General features: G+C 41.3%; 1 protein-coding gene across 2 annotated transcripts in view; it reads right to left on the bottom strand.

The window, feature by feature from the left end:
- Positions 1 to 23,892, bottom strand: part of Oca2 (OCA2 melanosomal transmembrane protein) — a 263,060-nt gene that overhangs the window by 215,938 nt on the left and 23,230 nt on the right. For both annotated transcript variants that reach the window (XM_004661944.2, XM_045146469.1), the window contains exons 3-6: positions 10,686 to 10,781; positions 9,722 to 9,910; positions 5,777 to 5,834; positions 4,376 to 4,448 (exon numbers count right to left, since the gene is read on the bottom strand). In XM_004661944.2, coding sequence (XP_004662001.2) covers positions 4,376 to 4,448; positions 5,777 to 5,834; positions 9,722 to 9,910; positions 10,686 to 10,781 — 416 coding nt within the window. The remainder of the gene's footprint in view (positions 1 to 4,375; positions 4,449 to 5,776; positions 5,835 to 9,721; positions 9,911 to 10,685; positions 10,782 to 23,892) is intronic.

Below are 23,892 nucleotides of genomic sequence, written 5' to 3'. Positions count from 1 at the left end.
AGAGGATGGGAAGGAGTGTGTTAAGTGCTCAACCCTAAATGAGACATCCCTATTACACCCACCACGGTTTAGGGAACATTGTGGAAGAGGTAGTGGGAAGAATGTAAAAAACTAGATGATGGGAAAGAGTGCTTTGGAACATTATATCCCAGTCATGTGGTGGCCATTGAATTCCATCACAGTGGCTTTCATTACCTGCACAATACTGAACCCATCAACCTGTCATTATGGATAATGGAGAAGGGAAAAACAGAAGAGCAATTAGTTGGATAGAAGAAGAGGTCCAGTGGAAGGGGCATGAGAGAGGGAGTAATAAGAAAGTAATGGGAGGGACTAAAGAGATGGCTTAGCAGTTAAGGCGTTTGCCGGCAAAGCCAAAAGACACAGGTTCTATTCCCCAGGGCCCACATAAACCAGATACCCAAGGTGCATATACGTCTGGAATTCATTTGCAGTGGCTATAGGCCTTGGCATGCCCATTTTCTCTTTGCCTGTCTCTCTCCTCTCTATCTCTCTCACTCTCTGCTTGCAAATAAATAAATAAAAATCATTTTAAAAAGAAAGTGATTGGAGAGGATATTAATCAAAATGCATTATAGTACTTGTATAAAAATTGTCAATAAAATAGTTTGTAAAAATGACAGGACCCAGCCATTCCCTGCAGGTTCTCAGCAGATTACAATCACCTGCTGCAAAGTCACCCAAAAGGAGACCAGCATCCATATCCTGAGGACCATCATGAAGCCAGAACTGTAAGAAGGCTCCAAGAAAAAGGCAGGAGGGAAAACAAAGTCTGACAAAATTGTAGAGCCCTTCAGCATCCTCACAGAGAGGTTCTTCCTCAACTAAAGTATAGACACATTTTAAGTGATGAAGAAAGTACAAAAATGTGAGCCAGTACTCAATGACATCAGAGCAACCATGTTTTGAGATGGGTGCAATGGCCATGTCTTTCTATTGAAGCAGAAGAATGCCATGAACCATACCCTAGAGCCATATGCTCACCTGCAAATATTGAGTGATAGGATTTTCCAAAGGCCCATGGTGCCCTGTGTGTGGAGGTTACTTGGCTAAATAAAAGGCAAAGAGGACTCCCCCACAAGGACTTGAAAAGCAAGACTGTGATAGACTGTAGGTGACTAGAGAAAAATGCCCAGTTCTCTAAAATTTTAGAAAATTCACCAAGATTATGAACCACAGATACTAGGCAAAATAAATCTTGGGAAAGGGGAATAAAATACCACCATATTTATTACTCTACATTAAAAAAAAATCCAAAATGAATTTAGTGGAGACTTGAATTTGAAACTATGAGAGGAAACATAGGAATACATGTGACATGAAGAGAGAATGGGGACAGGAAATGGAGGAAGTGAAGGATCAAAGAAGGTAGTACAGGAGAAGGGTGAGTACCAAAAAAAAAAAAAAAAAGGTGTATGGACAGGGCTGGAGAGATGGCTTAGTGGTTAAGGAACTTGCTTGCAAAGCCTAAGAACTCATGTTCGAATCTCCAGGTCCCACATAAGCCAGACACACAGTGACACAAACACACAATGTCACACGTGCACACAGGAGGCACACAGTGTCTGGAGTTCGTTTGCAGTAGCTGAAGACGCTGATGCACCCATTCATTCTTTCATTCTCTCTCCCATTTTCTCTCTCTCTCTCTCTCTCAAAAAAATAAAAAAATAACTAAGTATATTGGCATACATTAATGAAAATATTATAATAAAGTCCATTAATTTGTATGCTAACTTTAAAAATTAATCTTAAAAATTTGAAATAAGAATAAAAGTCGCCCTTGTCCATGTGGGATATGGTCTAAGTGGAGCCTAAAACCACAAAGAGTACAAGTCGTGATATATCAGGAACTTTTGCTTTGTTGCTTACAGAAGCATTTCCTGTCTTCTCTTGGCATTCCTGAATTGCCAACATCAATCACTATTCTTATGCTTTGGGGCCATTATTAAGTAAAGATTAGTTGAACAAAAGCACTGCAAAATCAAAACAGTCTATGTGATGAATGAGCTGGCTATAAGACACAAGGTTCATGTCCTGAGTGGGATAAGCAGGGCAGCCGTTCAAGATTTACTCATGCAGAAGGGCATGCAATCTAAAACATATGAATCGTTTAAATTCATATAACTTTTTTAGTTAAAATTTTTGGGTTGTTATCAAGTGGGCTAACTGAAGCCATGAAGGAAGACTATTATAATCAGAAATATAGAATCCAGTCAGAGCTTCCTCCATTCGGCCTTATCTTTTCTCTCACCTCATCCCACACCACACTCTTTTCCAGGAAACATCCTTTCCCAGGACTCACTACTACAAATCTCCACTACATAGCGTAGCACAGAGGAACTTGAGGGCTTTATACCCAGACATTTTAATCTATGGATTTCCATTTTCATCTGGGATTTACAAAAGGCTGAAAAATACCACCATTCCACCAAAAGAGGAGATAAACATAGATGGCACTTCCTTCCTTCTTCCACAATGAGGTTGTAAAACAAACAATAAATCTGAAATCTAGCCAGGCACATGCCTTTAATCCCACACTCTTTTTAATTATTTTTTAATTTTTATATATTTATTAGAGTCAGAGAGAGATAAAGACTGAGAATGGGTGTGCCAGGACTTCTAGCCACTGCAAATGAACTCCAGACACATGTGCCACCATGTGCGTCTGGCTTACATGGGACCTGGAGAATTGAACCTAGGTCCTTAGGCTTCACAGGCAAGTACATTAACTGCTAAGCCATTCATTTCTTATTCTCTCTCTCTTTTTCTTTTTTTCTCTTTCTGTAAAATATATAGATAACAGGAGATAGATAGATAGATGACAATAGATGATAGATAGATAGATAGATAGATAGATAGATAGATAGATAGATAGATAGATAGATAGATAGATAGAGGTATGGTTAAGCCAGAAAAATTTTAAACTGCTCAAGGTCAAGTGTGAGCCAGTAAAAGACTGGACAGTCCTGAGTCTCACAGATGGTGTTTTTGCATTCTACCTTTAAACTTTTCCTTCAGGTACCCCACCAGGTACCCACAGAGAAAACAAAGACTAGGGACCATCCTGAGAAAGCAACCCCAATATTGTCAGCTAAGACTCCACCAACACTTACTTCCTCTCTCTTCCCTAAAGTGCAGACCCTTCATCTGCCTGGAAAGTGCATGGAATCTACAGGCTGAGGTTGCAGCTGAGGAAGGGTAAGAAGGGAAAATAGCTGTACCTCATGGGAAAAGTGGGAAGAGAGCAAGGCCTAATGGATAAGCTGTCAGGAAGTTATATAATTCCAAGTGTTGGAGGGCCCGGTTACCATAGCAACCACTGTAAGAGTTCAAATGCTGTCTTCTTTCCTCCCCTTCTCTCCTTCCCACCAGGCCATGCTCAGAAGAGGTCCAGGGTTTTGAAACCACCTCCTGTTATGGTAATGGAGAACACCTGGGCTGAGAAGAGGACACGCCACCTCCCAGCAGCCTTTCCTCAGTCACAAGCACCCTATAGTGCCCACCTTGCCACTAACCCTTAAAAATCCCTCCTGAGCTGGGTGGTGGGTGCCCACCTCCTGAATGGTGGCACATGCCTTTAATCCCAGCACTCAGGAGGCAGAGGCAGGAGGATTGCTATGAGTTCAGGGCCAGAACATGACAACAGAATGAATTCCACATCATCCTCAGCTAGAGTAAGACTCTACCTCAAACAACAAAAAGAAAAGAAAAGAAATTTTAAGAACCCTCTTGACCCCTTGGTCAGGATTTTGCAGTGCCCACCTCTATATTTCAGATCCCCACATTTTCTCCTGATGTTAAATAAACATCTTGGGCCCAAGAAACTGTTTGTCTCAGTCTTCCCCTCTATCTGGTACCCAGAACTTAACAACCACAACTCAACCTCGCTGTCTTCTGAATGCATTTACATAATTCCCCACCACCACCCAGGGAGAGCATAGAGAAGTTAAGGTAGGTTTGTCTCTAAATTTAAAAGCATGGTCCTCAGCATCTACTCTCCTATAGAATGTATCTGGCTTTCAACAGAAAAGTCCAAAGCAAGAGAAAACATTACAAAGAGAAGAGACAAAGACATCAGAACAGCTGGCTCAGCCATGGGTAGAACTTAAAGACAGGCTAGTAGGAATCACCAAGCACAGAAATTCTCTCACAGCTGGGGGCAAGGACAGAGAACAGGTTGCATAAGGGTTTGGGGAAGCCAAGCCTACAACCTGCCCATCAGTTACGTCTTAAAAAACCAAAGTCCATGTCACAGGAATGCTGCTCTAGCAATTCAGTAGCTGTAATAGTTTCTGAGTCTCTTTGCCAATCTCAGTAACTGGCCAGTGACCGGCCCAGTGAATACCTTGGATACAGTAGCTTTCCAGCGGTGACACGGCCAACAACTGCCAGAACTTTCCTTGATCTGGATACAGGCTGAATAAAATCTGAAACAGTTAGAAACATCTAATGATAGGTTTGTGATATAAGAGCACTAGGATTTAGATAATTTTGACTACAGTTAAAAATAGAGACATGATTTGTGCATCTGAATTTCACCAGCTTGCTCTGAATAGCTTTTCCTTGAATATAAAATATTTATTCTTTATACTATGCTTAGCTACAATGGACCTTGATTAAATCCCCAGCCACAAAATTAAATTGTTAAAAGTAGATAAATGTCATTTTCCCACATAGGAGAACAGAGGAGTACAGTCTCAGTGACAATTCAACATGTGTTTGTGGAACTTGCAAAAAACTTTATTAGTAAAATTAAGGTGATGACACAATTGAAGACATTCAAATTAATTCCTTAAGCTCTATTTTAGATGTGCCTATAAATGGGGGAGGAAATTCCATCTGTTAAGAGAAGCCAGGTTGGAGAGATGGTTCAAGGTTTAAATGCATTTGCTTGCAAAGCCTGATGGCGGCCTGGGTTCAATTCCCCAGTTCCCACATAAAGCCAGAGGCACAAAGTGGTACATGTGTTTAGAGTTCATTTACAGTGCCGGTGTCCCTTATGCACCCACTTAAAAAGTGAAAAAAGTTTTCAAAAAATGGCTGAAGCCTAGGCCCTGAGTCCAAGTTGTCCCTGGAGTCCAAGAGTGTCTTGGTCAACCCTGACCTCCTCCCTTGAAATTCCAGCAACTCTCTGATGTCTGTTCATGAAGGACTTCAAAATTGCACAATTGTGTACTCACAGGGATGCATTACTGGCAGAAAATAATTTTGCTTTAATCTTTAAAACAGATTGTATTTGATAATTGATGAATGGTACTTAAATTTCTATATGCCAACTAAAAAAATAATAAATTAAGAAGAAAAATATTTTGTAAAAATCTGAAGTTTTCAGAGTTCCAGACCACTGTTTATGTTTCATGACTGATGCCTGATCCTAGGACACTGCTCTTCTGCCTCATGGGTTTCAGGAGTCGACTATATTCAGTCCAATCAGGACTAATGTCATGTACCACCCTCACGTGTACATGTCTCAGAGAAAGGAGCAAGCTTTGGGTTGTACATTTTTAGTCCTGCCATTAGGACTATTAAACCCCAACCAGCACTGCTAAGGACAGGCTTTCCTCGCCAACCTTCAGCCTTCCATCCCCACACACACTGAGCATCCTTTTTGAAGAAAAGTCAGAGCTAAACAGGAGTCCCCAGGCCTCACACCCCCTTGCCATCCATCCCAAAGCACTGGAGGGTTGTGCCCCATAGAGATGCCCCAGAACCTACATTGTCCCACTAGCATCACTGGCAGGATCTTGGTACTCACAGAGCACACCACCACAAAGACAAACAAGCCCGTGACCTTCAGCTTCTGCACACAGCACCTGCAGGAGAAAAGGGAGGCCTGGGTCACGAGCAGCAGCCGTCCTGACTACACATGCCCAGAGCTGTCAAACCTCGGGCTGTTCTGAATTCCCACCTCATACACGGGTTTTCATTCTTTCCGTAACCTGGAATCAAGGGGGACATTGCTGACCAGTAGACTTACTACATTTTTAAAAGGAGCATGGTGGAGGGAACATTGTCATCCTTGAGTGCGAGCACATGACCTCATGGCAGGAAGGTGAGGTTTACAGTGTGAAGTTCTTTGCTAGCCTTTTTAAAGGCTCCAGTTTTGTAGGGGAGCAAATAAATTGAATGCCTTATCTTGGCTTACCTATTCACATTTGATTTTTTTTTTGTTTGGTTTGGTTTGGTTTGGTTTGGTTTGGTTTTTTGTTTTTTGAGGTAGGGTCTCACTCTGGCCCAGGCTGACCTGGAATTCACTATGTAGTCTCAGAGTGGCCTCGAATTCATGGAGATCCTCCTACCTCTGTCTCCCAGTGCTGGGATTAAAGGCATGAGCCACCACGCCCCACTTTGTTTCTGTTTTTTAAAGACAGGGTTTTACTCTAGAGCCCAGAATGTCTGAACTTACTATGTAGACCAGGCTAGTCTCAAACTTGTGATGACCCTCCTACACCAGCCTCCTGAGTGTTCCTAAAGCTGGACATGGTGGCGCACGCCTTTAATCCCAGCACTCGGGAGGCAGAAGTGAGAGGATCACTGTGAGCTCGAGGCCACCCTGAGACTACATAGTGAATTCCAGGTCAGCCTGAGCTAGAGTGAGACCCTACCTCGAAAAACCAAACAAAAAAAGAAAAAAGGAAGTGAGTGTTCTTGAGTGTGCACTACCACACTCAGCCCTATTCACATTCATCAATTATTTTCCCTTGTTTTCTGGAAAGTAGATATGGCAGTCACCTTTCTTTTACTATGGCCAAATTCCTGAGACAAACAACCTAAAGGAGGAAACATGGACATTGGTGCACAGCTTCTGAGAATCTGCTCTGTGGTCACCTGACCTGTAGTGAGGCAGAACATCAGGAGGGAGCTTATGGTCAAGCAGAGCTGCTCACCTCATCATGGATATGAGGCAGAGGCAGAGAGAGTGACCAGGATAGGATTTAATCCCCCAAAGATTCATTCCCTTCAACTAGGTCTCACCTCCAAAAGTTCCATCACTTCCCAATATCCATCAAATTATGAACCCACCAGTGGTGATGGATTGTGAATTCTTCATGATCCAGTCACTTCCCCAATCCCCAGCTGAATTGGATATCAAGCATTCAACACATGTGCCTTTAGGGAACATTTCAGATACAATACAAGGAATCTGTTTGGCATCAAATATGAATATAAATAATTTAAGAAGGAGGTCAAGATGCTATGAGTGGATTCACTAATAGTCTATGAAGTGTTGCCTTTCAAATCTGTTCTAATCCAGTCACCACCAGCCACTACTTAAGCATGGTTCCCAGGTCCTACATGAGCCTAGAACCAACCTGCCCTCTGTGGCCTCTCAGTATTATTACTGCTCCAAGAGTGGGCCACTGGTCCCTTTTACCCCACTAGGATACTCCCTGGCTACAGTCCTATTTGTATCTGCTCATTCAGCAGCCCGATGCCACCTCTTTTTTTTTGTTTATTTTTATTTATTTATTTGACAGCAACAGACAGAGAGAGAAAGAGGCAGAGAGAGAGAGAGAGAGAGAGAGAGAATGGGCGCACCAGGGCCTCCAGCCACTGCAAAAGAACTCCAGATGTGTGCGTCCTCTTGTGCATTTGGCTAAAGTGGGTCCTGGGGAACCGAGCCTCTAACTGGGGTTCTTAGTCTTGACAGGCAAGCGCTTAACTGCTAAGCCATCTCTCCAGCCCAGATGCCACCTCTTACAGACATTGTACTTCTGGGAACATTATGGAAGAGACAGCAGAAAGAATGTAAGAGCAATAGGATGTGCTTCGTAGCACTGTCTTCTGGCCATGAAGTAGTCATTCCATCTACAACCTGGCAGCAATGTCATTGCCTGGACAACATTGATCCCCTCAGTGTTTTGCCATGGGTGATGGAGGACGGCAAAGAAGAAAAGGGTTCAGTGGAAGGGAGATGAGGGAAAGAGGCCAAAAGAAAACAGTGGGGGGTACAACAGGAAATTACACACAAAGTAATCCACCCTATCAAATGAAGATTCCCCCCAAAATAGAGACCCTGAAGCATATACAGGCACTTCTGCTATGACTCCTATGCCCACATTACCATGTACTAAATAAACCTGCTTTCTTTTTTTAAATATTTTATTTTATTTTTTTACTTATTTGACAGAGAGAAAGAGGGGGAGAGAGAGAAAAAGAGAATGGGCACACCAGGGCCTTCAGCCACTGTAAACAAACTCCAGATGCATGCACCCCCTTGTGCATCTGGCAAGGAAGGAAGGAAGGAAGGAAGGAAAGAGAAAGCAGTGGAAAGAAATTATGATCAAAATTACATGTATTAAAGTTGTTAATAATAAACATTTATTTATTTGAAGGAAAGAGGCAGACACAGAGAGAGAGAGAATGGGCATGCCAAGGCCTCCAGCCACTGTAAACAAACTCCACATATATGTGCCACCTTGCACATCTGGCTAACTTGGGTACTGGGGAATATAACCTGGGTTCTTAGATTTTGCAAGCAAATGCCTTAACAACTAAGCCATCTCTCCTGCCCAATAATAAACATTTGGGGAAAAAAAAAAAAAGACATTGTCACTGCCCAATGCCAGGACACAGTCTCTGTCCAGCTGCTCCACTCAGATTATCAGTGGACTATTTCTGCTGTCTCTGTACATGGAGGTATGCAGTGTGTAGTGCATGCTTGATACATAAATGCAGAAGGAAGTAAGAAAGTCAAAACTGGAACAATTTTTTGTTCTCTTCACTTCATCTTCCTTATGTCCTTGAAAACCATTCCGGTCCTTTGAAAATACTAAAGTCTTATTTTGCATTCTATCTGGCTTAATGAATTTGACAAATAATTTTCATGCTCAGAAATTATGATTCAACAGTTTCTTCTTAAGTAGGAATCAAAATGGCATTTCTTTTTAAAGCATTAAGTATTAATTGAGCCATCTTAGATACTTTTAAATATGATTGACATATACAGCAAAGAATAAAATATTTCTCCCAAGTTCTTCACTGATCATGCCTGGTACTTTTAAGACAAGTTGCTGTTTGCCACTCACAGGGATAATAATATATGCCTGCAGGGAAAAAATAACTGTAAGCATGCCCTGGGGCTGATTGTGTTTCATAAAAGTCCTTTCAGAGAAACTGAGAAGGAAGCAGACAGTGTCACAAAGGCATTCTGACCCACTCTGTCCAGGCGACCAAAAGTAAACTCAGCTCATTATGATATCACTCTCTGACCAGACGAGATCCTGCTAGCAATTTTTGAATTGTTTGGAAGGCTAATGCCACTGAAGTGGGCATGCTTAAGGATCAATTTTAAAGCAAGTTTGTGATGTAATTATGATTCAGATTTTTTTTATCAATAACTACAGACTGTTAAATTCTAAAATGTCACAGGAACTCCTCAAGTGAATGGTTCTATTCTCCAAGAAGACCCCAACCTCACAAGCAAGAGAAAAAGGAATGGATGAGAGGGTTACTGGATTTGTCATTAGGTTGTATTGCAACTTAGTGAGGTCAATAGTGGTTTTGCAGGGCCAGTCTATATGCCTAAGGCAGAGGATATTGAAGGGAAGCACAGCCCAGCCAAAGGGGAAAACTTCATCCTCTTTGAAGACCTGTAAGTCTGAAAGACTAAGGTAAAATGGCAAGGCCACTGTCTTTGTTCCAGAGCAAAGAGGAAGCCAACATGCAATGCTAGAGCCTACGTGCTACATCCACCTACCTCAGCTTGGACGCCTGGACTCTGAGGTGGACACCATCCAGAAGGTCCCCTTTCTCTGAGGAAGCCAATGTAGACAAACCAGCTACCTTTCTGCCCAATGTGTATCTTTGCTCCCACTCAGTCAGATCATCTTCCCAAGGTTCTTCAGCAGTCATAAACTCTGAATGGTAAGCAGGCATGTACTGTGACCTGGAAAGCAAAAAGTCTGTGGTTACACTTCCTGAACTAGTTTCTCAAAAACAAGATTTCTCTCATTTGGGAGGTGTGAAATGCTATGGGATCAATGCTAGTCTTTAAAAGGACTACAGACACCTGACACTCTCGCAAACTTCACATTGACACATGGCACTCACAATTACGGCAATTGGCTTTTCTTGACATCACAGAACATTTGGTTCAAAGAAATTTTTCTGGGGTCACTCAAATCTTCAGAACAAAGTGTGTCCTTGCAAGAAATACTAGGTTTGTTTGTGGGGTGTTTTTTGTTTTGCTTTGTTTTTATGATTGGGGGAACCTTCCTCTGGCTCAGACCAGATCTCATGCCATTATTTTTCTTGTCTCTGCATATGCATATGCATGAGCTGTAATTACCTGGATGTGTTATATTTGTCCTAAAGCAGAGTGAGTGGTGCAGATCTGTTGTGAAAGATATTCAAAAATAACCTCCCACAGTGCAGACCTGCCTCTGGCTTGGAAACCCCAGCCTTGTGAGACAGCCTGTCAAAGCCATGTGCATGCATGGACATACATGTGTGCCAGCTAATCATTCACAAACCACAGAATGTAATCATAAAGCATGAACACCTACTGCCATGGCTCTGGATAAGACCAAGCATGAAAGTAAGAATTCATACCTCAGGAAGATTTTCTTGATCATCTCTCCATTGTGGAACAGACAATACCAGTGCCTCAGACAACATCCAAAAATATCTGAATTTCATAAAATGATAAAAAAAAAACTCACCCTTTGTTATGTGAAGAATTCCATAGCAAAGGAGTGTTTTCTGTAAAGCAAAGGTCTTTTGAACTGGAGCTGAGCTGTGGCAAAGGAGAATGAGACCTGAGAAAGACAAGGAAAGAATTGGAGTCACCAGGGCAAAATGATGGTGATGTTCACAGTAGTCAGTGCTCACTCCACACCCCATGCATGTTCTCTCTGGGTTGTGAAAGGCTGGAATTTGGGAGAGATAAGTAGAGAAAATCCTCCTCTCCAGGGTGAATGAGATGGAAAATACAAAGCAGGTCTAGAGAAATGGCTTAGCAGTTAAGATGCTTGCATGTGAAACCTAAGGACCCAGGTTCAATTCCCCAGAACCCATGTAAGTCAGAGGCACATAGTGACACATATGTCTGGAATTCATTTTCAGTGGCTAGAGGACCTGATGTGCCCATTCTCTCCCTAGCCCCATAATAAATGAATAAAATATTTAAACAAAATACAAAGCAGTTCTCACACGAGAGACCATCTGAGGTGGGGTGACACTTTGGAGTTCACTTTGGCAGATTACCTAGCAGCCACTTGGGTTCCTCCATACAGAATTTTCTGTCTACAAGTGTCTAGCTTAATGGGTCCTTTTATATGCAGAAAATGTTATCTCCTGGGAATCAGAATATGCTCACATGTGAAATATTCAAGTGGTTCCCATCAGACAACCAAGCAGCAGAAGCCAGGGCCAACAAGTCAGAATAAGATGGCCATGGGAATGGCTCTCACAAAAATCAGCCACAACCCAGGTGAAGCAAAGGTTGTCCTGGAGAGGACACACCTTTGCTACGTTGGCCTTTCTATTAGAAGAGCCACCATAAATGTATCATCAAACCACCTGCTTGGGAGGAATATGATTACAGAGACATAACAAAGTGCACTAACATACACATGCAATGTAAAATAAATCCATTTTTCATGAGAAGTTGAGGAGGCTAATTGCACTCCTAATTATCTAAGATACTAGTGTACTACCTTTCTTAAAGGAGCCCAGATCAAATCCAAGTACTGTGGACCCCATGAAATATTCACTTGGGAGAATAATAACCTTCCTTCCAGATCTTAAATGAACAACAACGACAGAACGTAAGAAAAAACAGTTCCCTCACTTTCTCTCATTCTGGTGTTCATTTGTGACATAAACAATGACTCAAGTGAAACCCAGGACCTCAACTGTGTCTGACAGTACCGCTATGTCTCATGAGTCAAAAGAGGAGACTTGGGGCCAGAACATGTCCTCTTCCTATAGAACACAGATGTCCAAGGATTCTGCCCATAAGGACTTTTGCAGACAGTGGATAACGTGTCAGGGGATTTTGGCAAAACACAGGGAAGGTGGAAGAAGAATTCTTTTTCTTTTTTAAATTTTATTAACATTTTCCATGATTATAAAATATATCCCATGGTAATTCCCTCCCTCCCCACCCCCACACTTTCCCATTTGAAATTCCATTCTCCATCATATTACCTCCCCATTACAATCATTGTAATTACATATATACAATATCAACCTATTAAATATCCTCCTCCCTTCCTTTCTCTACCCTTTATGTCTCCTTTTTAACTTACTGGCCTCTGCTACTAAGTATTTTCATTCTCACGCAGAAGCCCAGTCATCTGTAGCTAGGCTCCACATATGAGAGAGAACATGTGGCGCTTGGCTTTCTGGGCCTGCGTTACCTCACTTAGTATAATACTTTCCAGGTCCATCCATTTTTCTGCAAATTTCATAACTTCATTTTTCTTTACCGCTGAGTAGAACTCCATTGTATAAATGTGCCACATCTTGATTATCCAATCATCTGTTGAGGGACATCTAGGCTGGTTCCATTTCCCAGCTATTATAAATTGAGCAGCAATAAACATGATTGAGCACGTACTTCTAAGGAAATGAGATGAGTCCTTTGGATATATATATGCCTAGGATTGCTATAGCTGGGTCATATGGTAGATCAATCTCTAGCTGTTTTAGGAACCTCCACACTGCTTTCCACAATGGCTGGACCAGATTGCATTCCCACCAGCAGTGCAGAAGGATTCCTTTTTTCCACATCCCCGCCAACATTTATGATCATTTGTTTTCATGATGGTGGCCAATCTGACAGGAGTGAGATGGAATCTCAATGTAGTTTTAATCTGCATTTCCCTGATGACTAGTGACGTAGAACATTTTTTTAGATGTTTATATGCCATTCATATTTCTTCCTTTGAGAACTCTCTATTTAGCTCCATAGCCCATTTTTTGATTGGCTTGTTTGATTCCTTATTATTTAACTTTTTGAGTTCTTTGTATATCCTAGATATTAATCCTTTATCAGATATATAGCTGGCGAAGATTTTTTCCCATTCTGTGTCCTTTGCGGTGCAAAATCTTTGTAATTTCATTAGGTCCCAGTGGTTAATCTGTGGTTTTATTGCCTGAGCAATTGGGGTTGTATTCAGAAAGTCTTTGCCAAGACCAATATGTTGAAGGGTTTCCCCTACTTTTTCCTCTAGCATTTTCAAAGTTTCTGGTCTGATGTTAAGGTCTTTAATCCATATGGACTTAATTCTTGTGCATGGCGAGAGAGAAGAATCTATTTTCATCCTTCTGCAGATATATATCCAGTTTTCAAAACACCATTTGCTGAAGAGGCTGTCTCTTCTCCAATGAGTATTTTTGGCATTTTTTCGAATATCAGGTGGCCATAGCTACTTGGGCTTACATCTGGGTCCTCTATTCTGTTCCACTGATCTACATGTCTGTTTTTGTGCCAGTACCATGCTGTTTTTGTTACTATGGCTCTGTAGTATAGGTTAAAATCAGGTATGGTGATACCACCAGCCTCTTTTTTGTTGCTCAGTATTATTTTAGATATTCAAGGTTTTTTGTCATTCCAAATGAATTTTTGGATTGTTTTTTCTATTTCCATAAAGAAAGCCTTTGGAATTTTGATAGGGATTGCATTAAATGTGTAGATTGCTTTAGGTAAGATTGCCATTTTCACAATATTTATTCTTCCAATCCAGGAACAAGGGATGTTTCTCCACTTTCTAGTGTCATCTGCAATTTCTCGCTTGAATGTTTTAAAGTTCTCATTGTATAGATTCTTTACTTCCTTGGTTAGGTTTATTCCAAGGTACTTTATTTTTTTTTTGATGCAATTGTGAACGGGAGTGATTCTCTGATTTCATCCTCTGTGTGTTTGTTGTTAGCATATATGAAGGCTACTGATTTCTTGTATTTATTTTGTATCCTGCTACATGGCTGTAGGTTTTGATCAGCTCTAACAGCTTGCTAGTAGAGTCTTTAGGGTCCTTTATGTATAGAATCATGTCATCTGCAAATAATGATAACTTGATTTCTTCCTTTCCAATTTGTATCCCTTTTATGTGTGTCTCTTGCCTTATTGCTATGGCTAAGACTTCCAAAACTATATTAAATAAAAGTGGGGACAGTGGACACCCTTGTCTTGTTCCTGATTTTAGTGGAAAAGCTTCCAGTTTTTCCCCATTTAGTAATATGTTGACTGTAGGCTTGTCATAAATAGCCTTTATTATATTGAGATATGTTCCTTCTATTCCCAGTCTCTGTAGGACTTTTATCATGAAGGGATGTTGGATTTTGTCAAATGCTTTCTCTGCGTCTAATGAGATGATCATGTGATTTTTGTCCTTCAACCCGTTTATGTAATGTATTACATTTATAGATTTGCGTATGTTGAACCATCCCTGCATCTCTGGGATAAAGCCTACTTGGTCAGGGTGAATGTTCTTTTTGATATACTCTTGTATTCTGTTTTCCAATATTTTGTTGAGAATTTTTGCATCTATGTTCATGAGGGAGATTGGTCTGTAATTTTCTTTTTTTGTTCTATCTTTGCCTGGTTTTGGTATCAGGGTGATGCTGGCCTCATAGAAGGAGTTTGGTAGAATTCCTTCTTTTTCTATTACCTGGAAAAGCTTAAGAAGCAATGGTGTTAGCTCTTCCTTTCCTTAAAAGTCTGGTAAAATTCAGCAGTGAATCCATCCGGGCCTGGGCTTTATTTAGTTGGGAGATTATTGATAACTGTTCGGATCTCCATGTTTGTTATAGGTCTATTTAAGTGATTAATCTCATTTTGATTTAATTTAGGTAGGTCATATAGATCAAGGAAATCGTCCATTTCTTTCAGATTTTCATACTTTGTGGAGTATATGCTTTTATAGTATGTCCCTATGATTTTTTGAATTTGTCTGGAATCTGTTGTAATGTTACCTTGTTCATCTCTGATTTTATTAATTTGTGTCTCTTCTCTCTTTCTTTTGGTCAGATTTGCTAAGGGTTTATCAATCTTGTTTATCCTTTCAAAGAACCAACTCTTTGTTTCATTAATTCTTTGGATTGTTCTTTTTGTTTCTATTTCATTAATTTCTGCCCTAGTCTTTATTATTTCTTCCTGTCTACTAATTTTTGGTTTGCCTTGTTCTTCTTTTTCCAAGGCTTTAAGGCGAAGCATTAGGTCGTTTACTTGCGACCTTTCTAATTTCTTAATATAGGCACTCAAGGCTATAAATTTACCTCTTAGAACTGCCTTCATTGTGTCCCAGAGATTTTGGTATGTTGTGTTCTCATTATCATTTGACTCTATAAATTTTCTGATTTCCTTTTTGATTTCTTCATTGACCCATTCATCATTTAGTAGTGTATTGTTTAGTTTCCATGATTTTGTGTATGCTCTATAGCCTTTCTTGCTACTGATTTGTAGTTTAATTCCATTGTGGTCAGATAGAATGCAAGGAATTATTTCAATTTTCCTGAATTTGTTAAGATTTGCTTTGTGTCCTAATATATGGTCTATTTTAGAGAATGTTCCATGTGCTGCTGAAAAGAATGTATATTCTGCAGCCTTTGGATGAAATGTCCTGTATATATCTGTTAGGTCCATTCCTTCTATGACCTCATTTAGTCCAGATGCCTCTCTGTTTATTCTTTCCCTGGATGACCTGTCAATTGATGAGAGTGGGGTGTTAAAGTCACCCACCACCACTGTGTTTGGTGTTATCTGTGTCCTTAGTTCTAATAGTGTTTGTTTGACGAATTTGGGAGCCCCCATGTTAGGTGCATATATGTTTAGGATTGTAATGTCCTCCTGTTGGAGTGTGCCCTTAATCAATATAAAGTGACCTTCCTTATCTTTCTTGACTAACGTCGGACTAAAGGCTACCCTGTCTGATATTAGGATAGCAACCCCTGCTTGTTTTCTAGGCCCATTTGCTTGAAACACCGTCTTCCAACCTTTCACCCTAAGATAATGTCTATCCTTTGTAGAAAGGTGAGTTTCTTGGAGACAAAAAAATGTAGGATCCTGCTTTTTAACCCAGTCTGCAAATCTATGTCTTTTCGTTGGGGCATTGAGGCCATTGATAGTAAGAGATATTATTGAAAGGTGTGTATTTATGTTTGCCATTTTTGTGTGTGTGTGTGTTTCTGGTTCTACCTGTGCTCTCTTCTGTTAACTGGTATTTGAGTATTGCTTGTTTTTTCTAGGTTCCTTATATGTGTGCTTTTCCTTTTCTTCAGCATGGAGGATTCTATCAAGTATTTTCTGTAGAGCTGGTTTTGTCTTCAAATACTCCTTTAACCTGCTTTTGTCATGGAATGTCTTTATTTCTCCATCTATTTGAATAGATAACTTTGCAGGATAAAGTAACCTTGGTTGACAGTTGTTATCTTTCAGAACTTGGAATATATCACTCCAAGCCCTTCTGGCTTTAAAAGTTTGTGTTGAATAATCTGCTGTAATCCTGAAGGGCTTGCTTTTGTAGGTAACTTGATTTTTCTCTTTAACTGCTTTCAATATTTTTTCTTTGGTGTGTGTGTTTGGAAGTTTGATTATAATATGGCGAGGAGAGGTTCTTTCTGGGTTTTGTCTGGCTGGGGTTCTAAAGGCTTCCTGTATCTGCATTGGCACCTCTTTCCCAATTTGGGGGAAATTTTCTTCTATGATTTTGTTGAAGACGCCTACTATGCCTCTGGAGTGGAGTTCTTCTCCTTCTACTATGCCCTGAATTCTTATATTGGATCTTTTCATTCTGTCCCAAATATCTTGAAATTCCCACTCATACTTTTATATACGTTTGTCTTTCTCTTTGTTGGACTGCATTAGGTCTGCCACCTGGTCTTCTAGCTTAGATATTCTGTCCTCTCCCTCATCCATCCTACTGGTGAGATTTTCTACAGAGTTTTTTATTTCATTAACTGTGTTCTTCATTGCTAGTAATTCTGACTGGTTTTTCTTTATTATTTCTATTTCCTTATTTATGTCATGTATTGCGTTCTTTATTTCATTAAATTGGTGTCCTGCCTCTTCTTTGATTCCTTTGATTTCCTCTTTGATTGTTTTGATGTGTTCTTTGACCTCTTTGAACATATTTATAATCATTCTTTTGAACTCTTTCTCAGGCATTTCCTCTAACTCTTTCTCACTGGAGGACATTTCTGATGCATTAATACTTTTAGGTGGATTTATATCGTCTTGCTTTTTAGTGTTTCTTGTGTTATAATGTATATATTTTTGCATCTTGGATTAAGTTAATGCTTGGATTTTCTAGCTAGCTGTGTATTCTTAGCTGTATCAATTGATTTGATGTAATATATTTTCTGGGTAGGACCTTAAGGTGTTAGGTGTGGCTCTTAAGACTCTCAGAGTATCTACAAAGATGTTCTTAGGAGGTGAGTTTCCCTGCTATAGGAGTATTCAAGCAGGCTGAGTGGAATCAAATACAGGTAGATTCTAAAATTTAACTAAACACTGTACACATTCAATCAAAAACAGCCCCGAGTATGTATGCAAGAGTCGTTATTATAACGACCAGATCCTCTATCAACAAAGAGGTTAAGATTTCTGGTCTGTTGAGGGATCCAAGTCAGCTTGCGACCAAGTGAGACCCTTCCCTGGTGCAATCCCAGTTACCTTGGATGATTTTGGTCTCAGTCAAGTTGCTGCCTGGGTCATCGGGCTGCTGTTCTGATTTCTGGAGCTGAGCACTTGCTTTTCCTGCGGGGCAAACCGAGCCTGGCAAGTGTGGCCCTGCAGATCAGCACCCCTGCTGCTGGAACTGCTGCTGCTCAAGCTGCCCCTGCTGGGACTGTAGCCGCTGCTGCTGAAGGTGTTGCTGCTGGACCCACCGCTGCTGCTGCTGTAGCTGCCACTGCTGGAGCCACCACTGCTGCTGAAGCTGCTGCTGTTGTGTCCACTGCCACTGCTCCCCCTGAAGCTGCTGCTGCTGAGTCTGCCGCTGCTGCCACTCCTGTGTCTGCTGCTGCTGGGGCCACTGTTACCGGTGCAAGAGCCGCTGATGTTGCTGCCAAACTCTGCTCCTGCTTGGGTCCCGCTGTCAGCCCAAGTTGGCGTGGCCGGGTCCCGGGCCGCTGCTCTGTTCGCCAGAGCTGGGCTCAGGCGGTGGGGGAGGGGAGGGAGCCGCAGCTGCTCTGGTTCTCTCGCTGCTCCAAGCATTCTACCTCGTGGTCTGCTCCTCCGCTGCTCGCTGCCGCTCTCCCCTCACGTGTCTTGAGTTGCGGAGAGTGCGGTGTGAGGGAAAGCTCCGGCACCTGGCTTTTCCTGCGGCTGGAGCCAAGCCTGGCGGCTTTCTGGTGAGCCGCGGCCGCGGCGGTTGGCCAAGCTGCCGGAGCCGCTTTTCCCGCCTGTGCAGGCTGTGGATGCTCTGGAACTCTTCTACTTCTCTGCTGCTGCTTCAATTTCCTATACACCTCACTTTTTAGTAAAAATGTGTATTTTGCTGAGTTTTTTGGTCTTTTTCCCCCCTAGGCTGCTTTGGCATGGTACCTATGCCGCCATCTTAACTGGAAGTCCAGTTCCAGTATTTCTAATTTTAAAGTCTTTTATCCATTTTGAGTTGATTTTTCTGCAGGGTGAGAGCTGGTAAGAATGTAAGGAAAGGGAAACCCTAAATGACTTCTGGATAATATAAACTGGTTCAGCCACTATGGAAATCAGTTTTACCTAAAAATCAGGTTTTATTTTTCTCATGAACTATCATATGTTCCCACTATACCACTCCTGGGCATATACTCAGAGGATTCTATACCTTACCAAAAAGGTACTTGTACATCCATGTTCATTGCTACTCTATTCATAGTAGCAAGGAAATAGAAACAGCCTTAATATCCATCAATGGGTAAATGGGTAATGAAAATGTATACATACACACAATGGAATTTTATTCAGCTGTTAAGAAATTATCATTCTCTCTCTCTCTCTCTCTGTCTCTCCCTCTTTCTCCTTCTCAAATAAATAAATAAAGCTTATTTTTAAAAAGAAAAGGGGCTGGAGAAATGGCTTAGCAGTTAAGACACTTGCCTGCAAAGCCAAAGGACCCAGGTTCATTTCCCCAAGACCCATGTAAGCCAGATGCACAAGGGAACACATGCATCTGAAGTTTGTTTGCAAGGGCTGAAGGCCCTGGTGCACTTATTCTCTCCCTTCCCCCAACCCCCCCTTTCTTCTCTCTCTTTCTCTTTCTCTCGCTCTCTCTCTCTCTCTCAAATAAATAAACATAAATGAAAATTATTTTTAGAAGAAATGAAAGTTTTCTGCTCTTATTTGTACTATTTTATTTGTAAATACTATAGAAAAAGAATGAATTGGTCTAAGTACTTATTTGAAGGTGGCCTGCATTGAGGTTATGAGGCATATTTATGGAAGGTCTCAGCCATCACCTAGAATAAAGGTAATCATAAAGGCAAGGTATCCTCAGCTTTGTCCAGAAGACCAGAAATGAAAGCATCAGTGACTTGCTTTAGTCTTGTAGTCCATGGTGTTATGAACTTACCTGAAGAGAAAGTTTGATCTTAGGTTTCAAGATGCCCCTCCATATCTGCTACCTGCTCTTTCTGGGCTTGGAGGGAGATATACTCCATGATGGCTGGGAAAGCACAGCAGGAGGAAGCGGCTAATCACAGTGCATCCACAGTCAAAACTCAGAGAAGTGAAGGCTGGTGCTCAACTCCCTCTCTCCTTTTCAGGTAGTTTGGATCCCCTGCCTGAAATAGTGCTGACCACAGTTAAAGTGCGTTTTCCCACCTCAGTCAGCCTAGATTTGTCTCCTAGGTGATTTCTATGTCCTATCAAGTTGACCACAGAGACTAACCATCACAACCATCTTAGCCATTTCATGATGCTTCTCAGTGATAATGAATACATTTACAATATTGTCCAGCTGTCACCACCATCCACGTTCAAAATTCATCATGCCAAACTGAAATTCTGTCCCCAGTGAGTAATTTCCCATTGCTCCCTCCCTGTTACGTACCACCTCTAGCAGGCACAATTGAATCTTCTGTCTTTCTGTATTTGATTCCTCAAGATACCACTTAAAAGGACATCATTCAAAATTTGACATTTTTGTGAGTGACTTATTCCATTTGACATAATACCCTCAAGGTTTGCCCATGCTGAATTAAATGTCAAAATCCTCTTCCCTGTGGATCAGCATACACTGTGTGTACAGGCCACAGGTTACATTCATGTAGTTGGGCACTGGAGTTGCTTCCATTTTTTAGCTCTTATAAATAATGCTGTTATGGACATGTGTACATATTTCTTTACTCTTCTGTGTCTTAGTCCATTTGTGGTGTTTTGACAAAATATCTTTGGCTGACTAATTTGTATTAGACAAAAACTGAAGGCTGAGGATCCCAGGATCGAGGAATGCACATTCAGTGTCTGGTGAAGAAGGCCTTCTTCTCGCACCTTCACGTGGCAGAAGGTTGAGGGGCAAAGGGGCCCAAATAATTCCCTCTAACACTGTTATAAGGTCACTCACCCTCCCAGCCTCGTGACTACTCACCCCCAAGGCCCCATCTCTCTTAGCACTGTCACGCTGAACATGAGTATTTAAATAATAGCAACCTGTTTTCAATATTTTTGAAATGGAAATAGGAGATTATATAATAATTCCCTATTTTATTTGTTCTGAGGAACTGCCAAACTGTTTTCCACAGAGGCTGCACTATTTTACATTCCTATAAAGAGTCTATGTACAGGTTCCAACTCATTCACATTCTCACCAACATTCAGTATTTTCTGGACTTTGATAGAAGCCATCCTTTTTTTTTTAAAGAGACTTTTTTTATTTTTTAAGTTTTTTTATTTATTTGAGAGAGACAGGCAGACAGAATGGGTGCACCAGGTCTTCAGCCACTGCAATCGAACTCCAGATGCATGCGCCACCTTGTACATCTGGCTTATGTGGGTCCTGGAGAATTGAACCAGGGTCCTTTGGCTTTGCCCGCAAATGCTTTAACCACAAAGCCATCCCTCCAGCCCTGATAGGAGCCATTCTAACAGCTGCAATAATACTAATGATTTTCCACTGTAAGTTATGTTTCCTCAAATAGTCATTGTTTCACTTAAATCTGAACTCACTGCATAGCTGTTTCATCTAGAAACCAGCACAGAATGACCCTGGCCTCTGCCAGTGAAATGTTAGAAGACTTCAGAGAACAGATGCTTAGATGGATTAGTATTCTAGGCCTTCCCCTCCTCAGGGCCAGGACACTGGTCTGGTAAGGATCAGAGGCAAGTAGAGTAGAACCAGGCAGAGGAGGTCCTATGAGTCAGCACCCAGCTACCTTTACCTATGCAGAATCCATTCAGCCCACCATGTCATTATGAATGTAAATGTTTGTGTTTGGCTTCTGCAACATCATTGTAGCAATTGATAGCTGATTCACCAGAACCCAGATAAGGTCCCAGAAGAGGTAATTATCACTGATGAAAGATACATAACTGGTAGCATATTCATATCATGAAATTTTTTTTAATTTTTTTTATTTATTTTATTTGAGAGCGAGAGACACAGAGAGAAAGACAGATAGAGGGAGAGAGAGAGAATGGGCGCACCAGGGCTTCCAGCCTCTGCAAACGTACTCCAGATGCGTGCGCCCCCTTGTGCATCTGGCTAACGTGGGACCTGGGTAACCAAGCCTTGAACCGGGGTCCTTAGGCTTCACAGGCAAGCGCTTAACCACTAAGCCATCTCTCCAGCCCCATATCATGAAATTTTTTGAGACAAGTTCTCATATACTCAGATTGGCCTAGAATTTGCTATGTACACAAGGATAACCTTAAATGTCTGGTTCTCCTGCATCCACTTCCCATGTTCTGGGGCTACTTACAAACAAGCACCACCATGCCTGTTTAATGTGGTACTGGGGATCCAGCCCAGGACTTTGTGTATACTAAGCACTCTACCAACTGAGCTACATTCCCAAACCACATATGATAAAATTTATGCAATCAATTCAAATAAATGAATAAAAATTATAAGTATCAACGCAGATAGACATAACTACCAACAGACCCAGTTATCCCCTTACTGGGCATTTACCGTAAGTGCACCATGCTCACTACAGAGATATTTGCTCAATCATGTTTATAGCTGCTCAATTCATAATATCTAGGAACTGGAATCAACCCAGGTGCCCATCATTGGATGAATGGATAATGAAGTTGTGGTACATATACACAATGGAATTCTACTCAGAAGCAAGAAAAAAAACCAATACAATGAAATTTGTAGGAAAAATGGATGGACTTAGAACAGATCATATTCAGCCAACACACACATAATCACAGAAAGACAAATGTTGCATGTTCTCACTCATCTACAGTTCCTAACCTGGATCAGCTTGAGTTGCTGGCATACAGGATAGGCAACTTGAGGCCCAGAAAATAAGGATGGAACGGTTTTGGGAGGAGAATAAACACAAAACTAAACACAAAATGAACTGGTACCATAGAAACCTTTCTCCTTGAAGGTAGACTAAAAGATATAACCCTCAATATGAGTATAGGGTTAATGCCTGAAAAGAAGGGCCCTGGAGAAGTGGGATGAAGCCTAACCTGAAAAAACCTTGGCCCTGACCTACAATTCACAGTACTAGAAATAGATGCTACCCACATTGAACAGTTGATCAAGGAGACCTATGAGGCTCAAGGTAAGACAGGCTCTGCCAAAGCACTTGATTACCTGTCTGAGGTCAAAGGTAAGACCTTATGGCTGAAGACACCATATGCTGCTGGAACAGGACACTGAGAAACCTGACTGGAATCTGTAAGAGAGCCAGTTCACAGACAATTAGCCTATCTAGTGCTGGAAAGCACTACATGGGCTACTGGGGGGAAAGTGGTCAAAAACAATATGAGTATGCAGCGGTCTAAGCTACTCAGAAACAACCATTCTGACAAGAAGTACACACTAGTGCAATAGTGGTACACTGCCTTGGAGGGTAACCAATGGCTTTCTGATTGACTAAGAGATCTGCTCAGTGGAAAGGAACCTATATGTGGAACCAGGTGTGAATCCTATGGAGACAAAGATTATGCTCTCCAATATAAACCTCCCACTAGTCTTTGGCTAAAAGAGGAACTATATCTATGTAACTCTCCCCAAGTTAATAACGTTTATCCAGTGTATCTTATGCTGACTTTACTCCCTTGGAGAATCTGTTTTTCTTTTTCAGAAGGTAATGAAGCCTGGGAAATAAACCACTGCTTTCCTCTCAGTCAAGGGCCAGGTGAAACCACAGAGGAAGTGGAGAGATAAGCAAGATTGCTGCTTCTATGGTGAGCTTGACAATCAGTGCCAGGGTGAAGGAGACAGATGTTGAGGATACTCAACACCTACTAAAGTAGAAATCCACATACTCCAAAGAGTTCATCACTGAAGTAGATTTATAACACACCCACCACAGCTCAGGGAATTTTGCAGAAGAGGAGGCAGAAAGATTATAAGAGTCTCAGGTTGGGAAGTCATGCTCAGAGGCACCACCTCCCTCCAATGGACGGAGTTGCCTATCCTGTATGCCAGCAACTCAAGCTCAAAACTGACTGCTGCTCCCACAACGCATAACCCACAACCCCATGGGGAATACCTACAACCCTACTGAGGAGGGTCCCCTGTGGAATGGGAGCAGAGAGGAGGGAAAAGATGGTACCAACACATGGTGTATCCATACAAAATATGTTCTTAATAATAAAAAAGAAAAATGAACCCTGTATTCCTGAATAAAAAATTAAAAAAAAAACATGTTGAACAAGTAGTGTGTGACTTAAATTTGTTTGGCACTTTGACAATACTCAACAAAAGCAGCTTAAGGAGAAAGGATTGATCTTGAGGTTACAACCTGTGACAATGGGAG

The sequence above is a fragment of the Jaculus jaculus genome, chromosome 3, assembly GCF_020740685.1.
Source record: "Jaculus jaculus isolate mJacJac1 chromosome 3, mJacJac1.mat.Y.cur, whole genome shotgun sequence".
NCBI classification, from domain to species: Eukaryota; Metazoa; Chordata; class Mammalia; order Rodentia; family Dipodidae; genus Jaculus; species Jaculus jaculus.
The sequence above is the reverse complement of the archived record's forward strand: the minus strand, read 5'-3'. Positions and strand labels throughout refer to the sequence as shown.